General features: G+C 39.5%; 1 protein-coding gene and 1 long non-coding RNA gene across 2 annotated transcripts in view; one reads left to right on the forward strand and one right to left on the reverse strand.

Moving 5' to 3' along the window:
* Positions 1–5,788: 5,788 nt before the first annotated feature.
* On the reverse strand, positions 5,789–6,577 carry LOC116183326 (uncharacterized). The gene is made up of 2 exons (XR_004147929.2): positions 6,164–6,577; positions 5,789–6,073 (listed from the first exon to the last, which is right to left on the reverse strand). It is a non-coding gene; the product is annotated as an uncharacterized LOC116183326 (long non-coding RNA).
* Positions 6,578–6,845: 268 nt separating this feature from the next.
* The window catches only part of UBE2W (ubiquitin conjugating enzyme E2 W), a 29,536-nt gene continuing 20,569 nt past the window's right edge, over positions 6,846–15,812 (forward strand). The window contains exon 1 of the mRNA XM_021530597.2: positions 6,846–6,888. Within this exon, the coding sequence (XP_021386272.1) occupies positions 6,874–6,888 (15 nt within the window). The 5' untranslated portion in view covers positions 6,846–6,873. The remainder of the gene's footprint in view (positions 6,889–15,812) is intronic.

The raw sequence follows: 15,812 nt of genomic DNA on the forward strand, positions 1-15,812 counted from the left end.
CTTTTGAACTTTCATAGTCAGTTTTCAAGATGTGAGTCATCTAATGTTTTGTTGTCCCACATATTGAGGGTAGAATTGGAAAATTAAATTAAAATTTCCACTGAAATATGTACTGTCTTTTAGATCAGTTAAAGTAACCACATGAGAGCTTCTAGATAAATTAAAATTTATAGTTCAGTGCTAAAGTTGCTAGTTTTCAGGATAGTTTTGTGGAATTAGTTTTTTTGTGAATAGTTGCCCTCAGATGAGAAGGCAAGGCAAGCTGGTTTCAAGGGACAGCACGGCAGCCCAGCCTCGCCCAGGCCACTCGGGCCACAGACATACACAGACACCAACGTGGTGGATGGTCAAATGGCATTTATTACCTTATCTCGTGAGGTTAAATAGTCAAGGGGGGCTTTGCTATGTCAAAGGGAGAAGGTAGGGTCTCTGGGATTAGTAAGGAGTGGAAAACTACTGGGTTAGGTGGGGTTACGTGTCTTGGGGGTAATGGATCACATATTACAGGATGAGGGGTAAGGGTCTTGCTTTCCGTCACATCCCGAAATCTTCCATTCGCCTGTCCCTATCTACCACAGTGAATACATGCTTGGATTAATGCAATGCCATATTTATTTGTAGTTAGTTTCTTTCCTCAACCAGAAGTTACTTTGAAGTTAAAAAACCAAATATTGTTAATTCCATTAATGTTAATTTATGTTGAAAACTCCCTTTTCAGGTGAGAATTCATAGCTAAGGCTTTTCTTATAATGAAAAAAATGGTATCCTATTTATGCTAATAAAAAACTTATCTACCAAATCACCACTACACCAAACTATAAATAATACATAATTATATCTTATGTTGTGATGAATTCTTCTTACTCTGTCTAGCAAAACAACTGGATGTCTGTTATGCAGATTAAAAAGTTGTCAATTTTGGTTGCTATCACCAAGCTTGAAAAATATCTAGAATTTGAATGCATTTGGCAAAAAGGATTTATTTTCTCTTTCTATACAGGGAAAAGCTTCCTGCATTACCATACTAAGCTGACATATAATGTTTTTCAGAAGTGACACTCCATTTGAGGCAGAAGCATTTGTTGTTTGCTACAAATGAAACATGAAAATGATATATCAATATTTAACATTTAAGCTGCTTTCACAGTTGTCATAGATATTTGACTTATAAAAAACAGCTATGACTTGAGAACATCTGAAAATACTCATCTGAAATAGTCAACTGCTCACCCATTCTGTTTTTATATCATGGTCCATGGTAATTGTATCATGTAATCTGGTTCATGGTAATTGTATCCCATATGAAGTCTTGTCTTTCCCGAGGGACATTAAATAAACCAACGGGCTGGACCAGTGTCATCTTGGTGTAGAGGCCTGGAAATTAAATTCTTCAAGCTCTGTAAGCAGTGTGCATGGTCCAGTAAGGGCAGTGTGCAGTCTGATGTGCACAGCTGGAGGAATTGCTCCTCAGCCCAAGGGAACTATGGTGATTTATCAAAGATCTGTAGAGGTCACCCAAGATGCTTCTTCTTTTAATAATTATGTAACATTACACTTTTAAATGCATTCATCTACTTAGTTGAGTATAGGTCCTACACTGTCCTCATTTAATTTTTACAGCTTTTGTCATTATAAGTTTTTATTTTTACAGCATTTAAAAGAGTTAGAGGACTCCTGCTGCCTAAAAACATGGCTTGATAATTACTACAAATTGGTAATTACAGCACATGGTGCCAAACAATAGGACAAGAGACAATGGGCAGAAATTGATGCACAGAAAGTTTCACCTGAATATGAGGAAGAATTTCTTTACTGTGCAAGTGACTGCATTGGAACAGGCTGCCCAGGGAGGTTGTGGGGTCTCCCTCACTGGAGATGCTCAAGAACCTCCTGGATATAATCCTGAGCAATGTGCTCTGGGATTGCCCTTGCTTCAGCAGGGAGGTTAGACCAGATGACCACTGTGGTCCAACTTGACTCATTCTGTGATTCTGCATATTACTAAAGCAGGCAATTCCACCCCTTTCCCTAGACCCATGTTCTCCTTCTAGCACTCCAGTAATTACAACTGGATCTCCACATAATATGACAAATTATTTTCTGATCTGATGGAAATTACTCTGGTAGTTTAGTCTTCCTATGGATAAGATGAAAGCTACAGATCACCCAGTGGCTTCAAAATTGTCGAATCCTAAACAAGAAATGGAGGCATATGTCATCTGAGAATAAGATTACCCTCTCCTGCAGGAACTGCCCTTGTAGCAGATTAGGAATAAGGTGAGATTTTTCTTTTCCTTACCATCTTTTCATGCCTTTGAAAGTCCTGGGATGGAAATGACATTTTGCCTGTTACTATTGAGAACTAAGATGAAAATTAAATACACTATTGATGAAAAACCTACGTAATCACTAAGGAATAAATCAACAATAAAATCTCAACAGCTAAAAGTTCTCTTGCATTTGAATTTAGTTTTAATAAGCTATTCTAATTTTTAGCTATGTGTGCAATGTATTACTTTTATATTCTTGATATAATATTCTATTGATTTGATTCTGCATCTTTAGTTGAAGGTATCTGCAGGTGCACCAAGCTTGTTTATACAAAGATCTTAATTCCACAGAGTTTTTAAACTCAGTGCCCTTCCTAAATTGGCAGGTAGGAGTAGAAGAAGCAGTTGGCACAATTCCCCTGAGGGGCAGGGAGTTCTCCATGCTCAGGAGATGCAGTCTCCTGGCACTGCAGATTACAAGTGTCATGCCACTCAAGTAATGAGGGGAGTTAACATCAATGTACAGTTTACTTCTGTGTAAGGAGACAAGATGAAAAGCTAAAAAGTACAGTGGACACAGGCAAAAGAAATTGATCTCTCGTGTCATTTTAGAACCAGGACTCATAAAGGAGATGGTAGTGACAGTTCAGTGTGTAGAAAAATTATACAGAAAAAATAAAAAGGGTGAGAACAGAGGGAAAAATGTTTGGTGATATTTGAAAACATTATGGACAACATGGGAATAGAATGTAAAATTACAGGGACCCTAATTAAGAATTATATTTTACTTCTTTGAAACTGTCTTGGTATATCAGAAAATTATCTAATAAATGCAGTTTGAACATTAGTTGCATTTTTCCTGTAAGTATAGGGTTTTGGAAACTTTGAAGAAAAATGGATTTTTAGGTCAACTTCAATAATATTTACCAAAAAAAAAATTAGTAGGAGGTACAATTTCATTATTTGCTCCATATGTTTTTGATATGTGAGTCATAATGTATTTGATCAGATCAGTGTAAGATAGCCTCTGAAATAATTAAGATAACAGATTAAATTTCTCTTACCCCATAAGCTTTGAATATTTGGGACCCAGAGCTCTGATCCTTGAAATCTCTGGCAAAACTTGGGTTGACTGGTGAAAGATCAGACTGCATTAGCTAAATACTAAAGCAATCCTTTTAAGAAACCAGTTATTGTGCTTTCCATCTCTATACCTGCAACAGATTAGGAAGGGTTAACTACAGAAATGTTTTCTTCTATGTTTTGCATAGGTAAAGGTCAAAACTGAAATGAAAACCAAATTACAATAACTTACTCCTAGTGAAATCTACCCTCTCTGGGAATTAGGGCCTTTCCTTAGTGGGATTACAGGATAATTTAAGATACTAATATTCATATATTCTTTCTGGGAGTCTGATAATAGTGTTTCTTTTCTTACTGTGCTTAGGGGACTGATTCCTTAATCCCTATAGCATTATGCATTGTACAAAAACATCTCTGCAAGCAAGGTTACCAGGAAATGAGGAAAGGGGGAAAACCCAATAAAACACAGGGATAATTCTCCAGATTCCCCTATTCCCACAACAACAAGGAGCTAAAAAAATATTTCACATATATATTAGGCATTTAATGACACTTTAAAAAAAAACAAGATGTGACAATGGTTATAAAAGACACCTTTGGTAGTCCTGTAAGAATAAACTCAAAGTGTATTTGGGGATGTGGGATTCTGCCCACGAGTTTCAACTGCAGCATAATGCTTTAATTACTTACATACTCACTTAAAATTGAGTAGGTAGTAATTAACTCATGCTCTATTTATATGCAGGGCAAACTAGCCCTTGCTTTTCATGCCTAGTATCCTCAGGAACAGGATCTGCAGCATAGATTAAGTAATCTCAGTAAAGAATACTTCAGTAAAAAACTTAGTAAGTAGCTTGTTTTTAATATTGAAAAGCTCTGATAGATAAAAAAGACTTATTGAGCATAAGGGCAGTTAAAAGCTGTGATTTACATTTTTTTTTTTTTTGCAAAGATGGCTTTTTATCCAGAGATACTTTTCCTTTATTACAGAGTAGAAATCATATTTGTACTGAATACAGTTTGCCTAAGACCACAAAGCTGATCTTTCCATGCAAAACCAGCTTGCAGTCTGTTAAGTGTTCTGGCATTCACAAGCTTATGCTGCTTTATATCTTCTGACCTTCAACAGGGTTTTCTGGAAGAGGCGTAAGAAACTGAGTATAATGGTTTGAAATCAGTTGTATCTTGCTGTGAGTACATCAAAACAGATAGTCAATATGTCCATGTTTATAACTGAACACATGTCCATTGCTTAAACTTGATGTTCTTGCTGTCTTTGTGGCATATGGCATTAAGAGATGTATTTTAGGATAAACATATGTTTCCATCATGCAAAACAACAACTAGTAACTGTTCCACTTAAGTGCTGTAACAGCCTAAGTTCATTCTGAAGAACTGCAGGAAAGAGAAGCCTTTACCAGCTCTATGTGTCTGCTTAATGCAACAAATCCTCTGCAACCTAAATGGTCTTGCAAAAATCATATAGTAATACATACTGACTTCCAGGGAAAACATGGCTGAGCAATGTCAGGTTGCATAGCATCAGGAGCCCATAATTTATAAATGAGAATTGGATTTGGAAGACAAGACAATGTATAGGATGCAATTTACATGACTATACTTTTCCCATCATTACTTTTGGTAGCCTAATTTCCTTTCCTACTCAAAAATCAACAAATAATGATTTGGTCTTCAGCATAATCTTGCAAAGCCATGGGGCTTGTTCACTTCTGCAGCTATCTCACAGGGTAAAGATACTCCTGCTGTCTTCTTCTGCTTAAAGGGTTCTGCCTTTTAAGCAAACCCCAAAGTTTGTATGCTTACTTTAACAGCGATGACAGTGTTGATACTGGATAAAAGTTGGAAACTGATGCTAAGTTGTGCTGGGGTTTTGTTTTTCCTCCAGTTACCCATTTTCAAAGTTAAGGATATTAAAAACTTACCAGAAGGTAAAGCTTGTACGTAAAGGTAGTACTTGCATCACACTAAATAATATGGTTGAACAAGGCAGACTGGCTTTTGGGTGCAGAACCCTTCTAGAGGTCTAAAATTAACGAAGATTTCAAAGGTAGTACAAACTGCAAACAATTGTTCAATAATTTGGTTTTTGCTTCTCAGTCCATCTCTGAAGAAAAAATCAGGGCTACCACTGGAGCAGAGGTGACCCAAGAATTTTTTAACATTGTCAGAAAAGGAGAGGGGTGAAGGGGCAGAGGAAGGGGCTTCAGTGTTTTTGGAATGTGCAGCATGAGCAGTGGGGAGACGGGGATTATAATGACCTCTAAAATCAGTTTCTCTATTAAATCCTTAGTTTTACATAACCACTGGGATTATAAATTTTATAGGTTGTTTTTGGATAAACATTTTGTAGGTTTATCTTGAGGATCTGTTAGGTCTGAAATACTCCAGCAGGAATAACAGCTTTACGAAGCGTGTTTCCACAAGTTGTTTAATTTATTGATTGCACACAGTCACTCTACTGAGTGCTGCCTGTTTATTTTCACCTACACAGGTACGGCAAAATCACCTGGTGCAAAGGACAGGGATTATTCCAGTCCAGGAAATGAAAACGTAGAACCCAGGAACGCTCCGACCTAAAGCACACCCACGTTCATTTGGAGTCATACACGAGCAGACAGCAGTGCAGGAGAGCCAGATGAGCTGTGGCACAGCAGCACCAGGGAGCGCACAGAAGGAGCGCGGCGCCGGCCCGGGGCGACCTGCGGCGGGGTCCAGTGACAGGACATGGAGTAATGGCACACACTGAAGGAAGAGGGATTTGGGTTAGGTATCGGGAGGAAATTCTTTACTGTGAGGGTGGTGAGGCACTGGAAGAAGAGGCTCGTGGATGCCCCATCCCGGGCAGCGTTCGAAGCCAGGCTGGAAGGGCTCTGAGCAGCCTGGCCTGGTGGGAGGTGTCCCTGCCTATGGCGGGGGTGTCGGATCTAGATGATCTTCTAAGTCCCTCCCCGCTCCTTAACATTCTATGGTCCTACGATTGTATGGCACTCGCACCAGGGAAAGCCCGGAGAAACCCACACGACGGGCGGGCGCAGTCCGAATTTAACCGAGTGACTTAAACACTGCACGTGGACCTCTAAAAACCTTCACAAACTGAAGCGGGCTGGGGATCAACCCCTTCCCGCCCCGCGGGTGGCGGTGATGGGCATCGCGCCGCTCCCGCAGGGCGAGCAGGGCACGGGCAGCGCCGGGGCAGCCTCCCCGGCGGCGGGACCGGCAGCTCGCAAACAAACACCGCCCGCCCGCGCCGCTCCCGCTCCTCGGGGCCGCCCGCGCCGCCCGCGCCCCTCCCGCTCCTCGGGGCCGCCCGCGCCCCGCCCGCGCCGCCCGCGCCGCCCGCGCCCCGCCCGCGCCCCGCCCGCGCCCCGCCCGCGCCCCGCCCGCGCCCCGCGCACGCGCGGCTGCCCAACGGGCGGGCACGGGCACGTGACCGGGGAGCGCGCGGGGCGGGGCCGGCCCGGCGGCGGCGCGGAGGGGAGGGGGAGGAGGCGGACCCATCATGGCGTCGATGCAGGTGAGGCGGCTGCGGCGGAGCCCGGGGCAGCGCCGGGGCCGGGCGGCGGCGCGGGGAGCCGGGAGCAGCCGTTCCGCCGGGTGTGTGCGTGCGCGGCGCGGCGCGGCGCGGCGCGGAGGGAGGAACCGCCCGGGCAGAGGTTGAGAGCGGCGAGGTCCCGGGCAGCGCGGCCGGGGAGGGCAGGTGGCGGCGGACGGGCCGGGATGGAGGCGAGGCGCGCAGAGGTGTGAGGGGCGAGGCCCGGACTCGGGCGGGGCGGGCGCGGGGGGAGGCAGCGGGCCCGGGGCGCGGGGGAAGAGGCGCCTCAGGGAGGCGTCAGGGGCGATGCCGCCGCTTCCTGGGCAGGCGAGGGAAGGGCGGAGGGATGCCGGCCCCCGGGACTTGGGAGGCCGCGGATTCGCTGGGCGCCGTGGGAACGTATGGCACCGTGCGGGCTGCGCGGTCAGCGGGGCCCTCCCCGTGTCGGCGTGGGACCGTGACCAACAGCCCTGAGCTCCTGCGATTCCCCCGCACGAGGGGGACTGGGACAGGCACGTCCTGCTCCAAGCCGCCTGCTGCCCGTGGGGTTCTCTTTCTCTCCGTAAAATGAGGTTGCGGTGTGGGGTCAGCTCTGGGGACAGGTACCGTCTGGCTTTCTCGGCCGGATGGTATTGCTGTAGGTACAGTAGGATGGAACATCCTGCTGCCTGACAGGTATTTCCAGCTGAATTATTCATTCATACCTACTCCGAAGGGGTTCTTAAACAGGGGCTGCAGAAATTTCTCTGGTAGAATGGATCGCTTTCACTGTGCTGCTTTCAGTGGGTAATGCTTTATTATGACTGGGGCAGGAGAAAAGAGCTCTAGGTTTTGTGGCAGTGGCCCCTTTCTCTCCTTATTTAACCAGTAACTTCTCTACTTTTTCTCGGATATTTATAGTTTTCCATTTTGTTTTTATATTTGAATCATCTAGATCTCATTTTGGTCCAGTACAGCTTACATTTTTTGTCACTAGTAATAGAACAGCATGGAAAGAGTGTATAAAATGAGTGAAATTTGTTTAATTTTCATAATAAGCTGGATTTAGCATAGCCAAAAAGGATTTAAATGTCAAATTATTGAACTGTATGGGATAAAAATTATTCTCCTGAAGTTTAGAAGCATAACTCCCCCTTCCTCCCCCCATTCCTTGGTGTGTCTTTCACAGTTACTGAAATGAAACGAGATCTAGAAATTGAACGTACTGTACAGAATGTTCTTTTAGCAGTAGCTTAGCAGGTAGTCTGATGTGCCTTGGTTTTATTAGCTCTATCTGTCAAATGCATTTTTGCAATGCTCTTCTTCTAATGTACAAACTTTTACAAGCTCAACTGCAAAATAGAGGCTGTAGTTTCTTAAGAAGTGTCCTTTAAAAAACCGTGTGAAAAGTAGGAAAATGGCAGCTGTGAACCGGGAAAGAGGCACGCTGTAAAGGGACTTGGCAGAGCTGTGCTGTGTTGCTGTCTCTGGCCTGGTAAATGACCTTCTACAGCGTGCCTCACCCTAATTCCTGTTGCTCCCTCTGTAAAGGGAGAAAAATGGTTACATATTAAATGAGGTTGTTGAGGATACAGGAATGACAAGTGTTGTCTAAACGTCAGATGTGTGGAGGGTAATACTCACTTCCTGAAATACACCCTGTTAAGTCTGATGTTGTAATTGCATTCATTTTAGAAATACCAGCTGTAAGATGGCACTTTTTGTTTTCTTACGTGATGTTCTGTTGTCTTTTGATAAGAGATTCAAGGACATTTATGGAGATTTTTTGTCTGTATGTTGCTAATTGCATAATGCTCTAATAAATTTCTGATGTTTAGTAATCTGCTAATTTAATAATGTAGTTTAGCATGTTGGAAAGGAGTTGTAAACTGGAAGCATAAATGCAAATTTAGTAAGTGAACTTACTAAATTTAGTAAGTTTATTGTAGACATGCTCCCAGATGACCAAGATTTCAAGACTGAATTCTGTCAATTAACATTTAAGTGTTCAGTGTAAAAAAATGTTTTACAAAGGAAACCAATATCTATAATTTTAAGTGGTTTTTTTTTTTTTTGGTCCAGAATCATTTATTATAATTACTGCTGTGTACTAAGTTACTTGACACAACAAAAAGATGTCATATTTCTGATTAAGTATAGTGTTTTTAAATACACAGTGTTTACCTGAAACGTTTGTGAAACTCATTGCCATCTCTGGCTCTGCTAGTGGTGTGACACTGTACTATTATGACAATATTATTTATTTTATTGATAAAAATGATACACTGGTGCACAAAGTAAGTTCTAATTGCTTCTTACACTGCTGTAATTTTATACAACAGTGTATGATGCCCCAAGTTAATTACATTTATTTTAACAGATTCACAGAAAAGTCTCAGATTAAGTTACAAGAGTTATCTGATTAGCCTGTTCTTAGTCAGTCTTCAGTGAAGCTTTGAAACTTGTAATAAATTGCCTCTTTGCTGATGGCTCTGAGCAGCAACCTGAACAGTTACTGCAGTTCAGTGGATGCACAGTAATTTGTGACTCTGAGTCTTTGTATGTATCATTAAACTTACAGTGATTTTTATCTGTGTGGACAATCTGTAATGGGAGTTTTCTGTAACCCTTTTTTTCCGTGACAGTAGAAGCCAATGCTTATGAGACCTTGTGTTTTGTTTTCTAACCACAGTGTTGTTGCTAATTTGCCACTGCTGGACTGGTTTAAACCTGGTTTGCATAACTTTAGGCAAATCATATTTTTTCTTAAAAAAAGCTAACACACCTTAGACAAGCCTTTAAAGGAAGAGCACTTATTTTCAAGAATTTTCCCAGAAAAAGCCCAAGCATGTGCTATGTTTTCCTGGATAAAAACACAGAAATATTCTGAAAAGGTACAAGTAATGTAGAACAAGGGAATAGAATGGATTTGCTTTAGAAAATTTTGATATAGCATCTTTAGTAATCTGAAGTCTTTAAAGGCAAATAATGAAGAAATAGTAAATAGTTGTTCTCAGAACAGCTGGAAACACAGAGCTTGCTTTATGAATGGAAGAGCAGGTAAAAGCAGAGTAAGGAAGTTCAGTTGAAAATGCACACAAAATACGTCATTGCTGTATGAAGTGTTAAATTATTAAAGCCTTTCCCTCAGGGTCCCAATATGAACTATTTGCATCACAAACTTGAAAGATTGACTTTATTGATAATACTAACATCTTAATTACTATGATTTACCTTTCACTTCCTTTTAGTTTTAATACTACAAACCTTGGATTTATTTGTGCAATTGTGAGAATATTTAGAGGGATGGTTTTAGGTTTTTTATCACCAGAATAACTTCTCATCTATTCTGTAAAGTTAGGCACATAAGATTTGTACTTGTAGGTGTTTACATCTGATTGAATGCAGAGGTAATGTAATTAATGACACAACTTCAGTAAAGAGTATAGGATGTTAGCTTTCACTGTGCTTCTGTGTTATGTTTTGAAAACTGCTGTGGTGGGCTACCATCAAATTACATGCACACAACAAAATAAAGTGCTACTTGAAAAATCTTGTTCCATCAAAAGAATTTTTTTTGAAAATGTGTGTCTAAGCAGCCATCTAATAAAATAACTATGTGAGATGACAATGCAGAATTCATGGCCAGTTTGAGATCCCAGTGAACTTGTATCACAGAAGGCAAGCTAGTAACAATACAAAGATTTCCTGCAAGTTTTACCCCAGTAATTTCAGTCAGTGATGTAGGGGTTGAGGAAAATATTTACAGGCCACTGAAATCTCCAGAAAAAATACATACACTTTTGGTTACACTTCCTTCTATTCTTTACCTGTGCTTCTAGTGTTGGTGGAAGTCTGTGTTTCCAGCTCTTGTCAGAACATTTACTTATTGTGCAATCTTTGCTCAACACTGGCAGTGTTTTTATTTAATGATTTGGCAATAATTTGTTCTTATTTAAAAGCTTTGTCCAGGAAAAAGTATTAAACTTTTTTTATTGTGTGTTCCAAAAAAATCCCAAACTCCAACCTTAAATGGGGAAAGCTTTCAGTGAATTGTAACTTGGATGGTTATGCACATTGGTTCTGTATTGCTAAGTGTCATAGTATGGGATGCTATTTGTGTTGTTTCAAAAAGAAAATGAGTGGGTACTGTAGCTGTATAACCAATTCCGGGATATAAACAAAATAAAATTACTGGTAGTCAGTAAAGTGTTTAGTGGTTCCATTGGTGAAATGCTGTTGAAGATAAAAAATTTAGTAATTATTTAAACTGTGAAATGTGAGTACCATAATTGAAACCAGAATGAGTAGACAATAAAAATATTTTCCTCTGTCCACTAAGAGCTTGTCCTTTACATAACCTTTGGTAATCAGTCTGTACTGATGTGTGCTGTATTAGCTTTGGCATATAAACATGCTAGAATGAAGTAAGATAAATACAAAATTTTTAGTAATTTTATCAAGATAAGTTAATTTAATCTTGGAAGTTTATTAATAAAGTTTTATCTTGAATATTAACTGATATTTAAAATTTATAGCCTTCATTCAGTAAAGATAAATAAAATAGAAGTTATGGATTTAGGCCCTAAGGAGTCTCATTCGCTTGCTTTTGTATCTGCCTGTGTAAATAGAATTTTGGGAAATACATTGCTGTGCAGCAGCTGCAGAATTTTTGAGCTATGATGGAAGAATTCACTTCAGAGAAAGAAAGCAGTAGTAGAAAAGCTTATTGAAACAAGTGTCCCCTGAGCACTATCAGCAGCTATTTCTTACAAATAGACCAACTATACCGCTAAAAATGTAAAAAACCATGGATGCTTTCAACCTATCACATTGAACACTGGTGTCTCATGAATATGTGGATGATTTCAATAAGGAAAATAAAATAGACATATGTTTGTTGTAAAGAAGAGTAATTCTGGTTGATTCCAATTATTTTTTGCTCTGAGTTTTATAGTATCTTATACTTGTGTTTAGACCTAGCTATTCAAGTTCTGAGAAGAGAAAAATATAACACAATACATTTGCAAGAGGCAGGGAATGTTGTCTTGTTAAGCTGCTCCCTTGGGAGGCTCTGTGGGTTTGTCATTAATAAGCTAAAGCAGCTTAGCTTAAACAATGTGTGAAACTCGGTGATCAAGTACTTTCTCTAATTGTTTGCTCCAATTAGAGAAAAGTGTGAAGAGTTTTAGACTAAAGGATTTTCACTATGTATTGTACAGGTGTAGGTCATACTGGTGACTACACGCAGAGACTGGGATTAAATTACCCCTATTGATGTGAAAGAGAAGGCACAGCTCCCAGTGAATTTGTACCCATAGTGTGCAACCAACATAAGTGCCTTCAGATCATTAGATCATGGCTCTCACAGAGCCTTGGTTTACAACTGAGAGATGAGCGTTCAAGCAGATTACAGGCTAAAATTTCCACTAGGACAGAGGGGAAGAGGATGATGAAAGTCTTTCGCTCAGTACTTGGAGCCAGGAATTTTGTGTGTCTTGCATGGTTTTGAAGTAGTGAAGGACTGTCACAGAACTGTCATCTGGATATCTAGTTTTTGTCTTTTGAAGGGAGGAAGAGATAATATCTATTCACTGAAACCTATTACAACTTCTTTTATGAAACCAAATGAAAATAAATAGGTTAAATGCTTTAAATAAAAAGAGCCAGTAGGCAACATTTTATGATCAATGAAAGTTGTGTAACGTGTCTTCTGCCCGCTTTTGATAGTTGAAGGCTTTCAAAAGGTATTCTGGAATCTGTTCTGGGCTTTGCAGTTGTTTGTGTTGTTTTTGTTTTTTGTTTTTTTTTACTTTGTTCAAAAATATGTTCTGGAATCTGTGCAAGCCTTTGTAGTTTGGTTTTTTGTTTGCTTGTTTTTCCTCAGGTGACCTTAATTACTGGCATGAAAAACAGGTATCAGTCAGGGATGGCAAGGAAAGAAGGGAGAGGACCTTTAATTTACCTTCCTAAAAGCAATATTAATGTGTTAGTAAAGGAAGGACAGAAGTTAGTGGTGTTAAGTTAGGAATTGTGAGATACCTCATTTTTACTAATTAATGATCTCATTGAGGATACCAGCTATTCATCCTTTCATACACAGTACTAAAAAATAATTGTTTCTCCTTGGGTGATTACAAATACAAAGTTATTTGTCATCTTTTTTTATTCAACCTAATTAAAAGTACTGCTTAATCAGCCTCAAGAAGAAAATCTCTGTGTGTGTCAGTAAATGATGATAATAGTTTAGCAGAGCATAGCAAATATTGTCCCTGAAAGTCTGCTGGAATAAAATGCTTAATAGAATTTGATGTCACTTGTTCGTATTGATTTATTTTGTTCTTCTTCATTAGGAATTGGTGGGCAGTAATAAGAAATCTAAATCCATTCAGTTTCCTTGCCCCTTCTTAAGTTAGAAACCCTCCCCCATCATATTTAGAGATGTTGATTAGATGACTATTTAAATCTTGTTACTGCTTGCTACTTCAAACATTTTACCTCTTTTTCTCTCTAAATGCTTTTTGTCAGAACACTTTATCTTGGTTACCAACTATTGGAATGTTTTTATAGGGATGAGAAATTCCCTGGTAAACATATGGTTGACCTCACTGTGCCAGCCTTCACTATTATCTTAAATAAATTTCTTTAACTGAAGTAGTTCAAGTAGTGCTAGACTCTTTTCTTTAAAAGATAAAATTATCTGTGGTTGACTTTTTATTACTTGTGAGGCTTGTGCTGGGCGTTGGTACATTTGAAGACTCCATTTACAAAGCAGATGACTTGCTGTCAGTTTCATCTTATTCTGTAATAGTGGATTCCACTTAATTTGCTTTCAAATGACAGGTTCATTGTAAAAAATTTGATTTTCTGGCAAAAAGCTTTTCAGACTGTGAAGTAGAGAATGTTTCCTTTGTGTAGTTATTGTGATTTATCTTTAATTGTACTGTAGTTACGATTTCAGATTGATCTTGTCTCTTAGTGAGTTTAAATCAAGCGTATTATTCTCTTTTAAAGAGGAGTATTGCTTTGACCTTTCAGTCAAATGTTTCAGAATGTCTTGGAGCTTATGAAGATAATACTCTATTATCAAACTGAGAAATCAACAATCTTTCCTCACACCACCCTCAATCCATGACTGGATTTTTGAAGTTTTTAAATGCTCAGAAGAACAAAAGATGAGTGATAGGAATTTATTGTAAGTGGCTCAATAAAAAGATTAATGCATTGCCATTTGGTTTCTTTAAAATGAGAGAAATATGCAAAATGCTTGACATTCTGATCTTGAAGTCAGGGTTGGTCTGAGGAAATAACATTAGAACTCGGTTGCCAGATGTTAACATGTCGTGTTAGAAATGAGGAAGAGACTAATCTGCTTCTGCATTCTCTGTATAGATTGAAAACTGCTATTCAGCCAAAAATAGATAAAACTGAAAAACAAGTCTTTGAGCTAAAATCCCAGTATTACTTTTTAATAAGGACAGAGTGTTTTGTGGAGCTGTTTTGTTATGCATTTGTGAAGCTTTAATTAGCCACGTCCAGACAATTATCTGTCTTTCCTACTCTGTGCTTTGACTAAAGCTTACTAGGAATTTTGATAGGAGGAATTAATGCAAGATTGTGATAAATCAAGTATCTTGATGGTTTTTGTGTTTGAGAGTCTAGGGCAAATTATCTCACCTGAATTATGGGACATATTCTGCAAGGGCTTTCTTGAATTACCTGGTTGATTGGGAAATAAAAAGATTTTTATTTGTAGGAACTGCCATTCTTTAGATTTCTTAAGTAGTGAGATGAAGTGTGGCAGGTGACTTTTTCTTAAATGTCACAATTGTTAGTCTTTATATTGTTTCTCTTCTGTTTGACAGTTTTTTGGTAGTTTAAGTTAGGTTTCTAATTAAAGATTAATATGCAGTGAGTTCCTGAATACTTAAACTGTTCAAAATATGTTGGATTTTTTTCTTCTGTAGATGAGTTTAGTTTGAAAAGCATAACTATCTACCTGGTGTTTAGAACTCCATATTCTGGACTTGAGACACTTTTCAGTAAGAAATGTGTGAATGGAAGGAACTGAAATACTGAAAATGGAGTTCTAGTGGTCTTACACTCTCAGACTAGTAGCTTGTACTAACAGTCAAGCTTTGCTTATGAATCAACATGGTACAACACTGTCATTGCAGCCTGTTTTCAGCTCCTGTACTGAGACAAGCTTGCTGTTTGTCTCTGTACTGTGACTGTCTCCTGCATGTGTGAACTTCTCCAAAACAGAAAGGATGCTTTTTGTGAAACATTTTATAACTTGAATGGGCAAGGAGGTGGCAGGCTGCAGCTCATAAGCAAAATGTAAATTCTTTGCCAGGACATTATCGTATTATTGGCAGTGTTTTGGTGCTAACAGAGTTTGGGCCTATTGAAATTTCTGGATGTGGAAGAGAGTTTTGGTAGTTATGGAAGAAATATTTCCAGGTGTCCCTAGGGTGCAGCAGTTCTACCAATATATTTATACCAAAATAGAAGAATGGCGCTCCCATGGGATTAATGGTTAACTTCTAACTGTTTATGAGTTAATTTTCTTTCTCTTTGATATTTGAGCCATATCAAGATTTGAGTTTACAGTGTCCAGGAAGGCTCGGCCTTGGAAAACTATTCCTTTCTTACATTGACAGCTTCTTGCAACAAAAGAAGGGAATATGAGTGCCTAGAAATAGAAGGTTTGTAACACAATTCAAATAGAGATGTTTTGGTCCCGCATGCTTCCTAGTCTGTGAAGTTGCCATTCCATCTTTGTTTCTTCGTATCATCTTGATACTACCTTATTAGACATGGCTGGTTGAGTCCCTACCAGTCCAGGTGAAAAGGTCACCACATTTCAGGTAAATTGCCCATCACATCTAGTTTTAATGGTGAAATAAGGTGTGGCAATGAAACAT

The sequence above is a fragment of the Lonchura striata genome, chromosome 1, assembly GCF_046129695.1.
Source record: "Lonchura striata isolate bLonStr1 chromosome 1, bLonStr1.mat, whole genome shotgun sequence".
Classification (NCBI taxonomy): domain Eukaryota; kingdom Metazoa; phylum Chordata; class Aves; order Passeriformes; family Estrildidae; genus Lonchura; species Lonchura striata.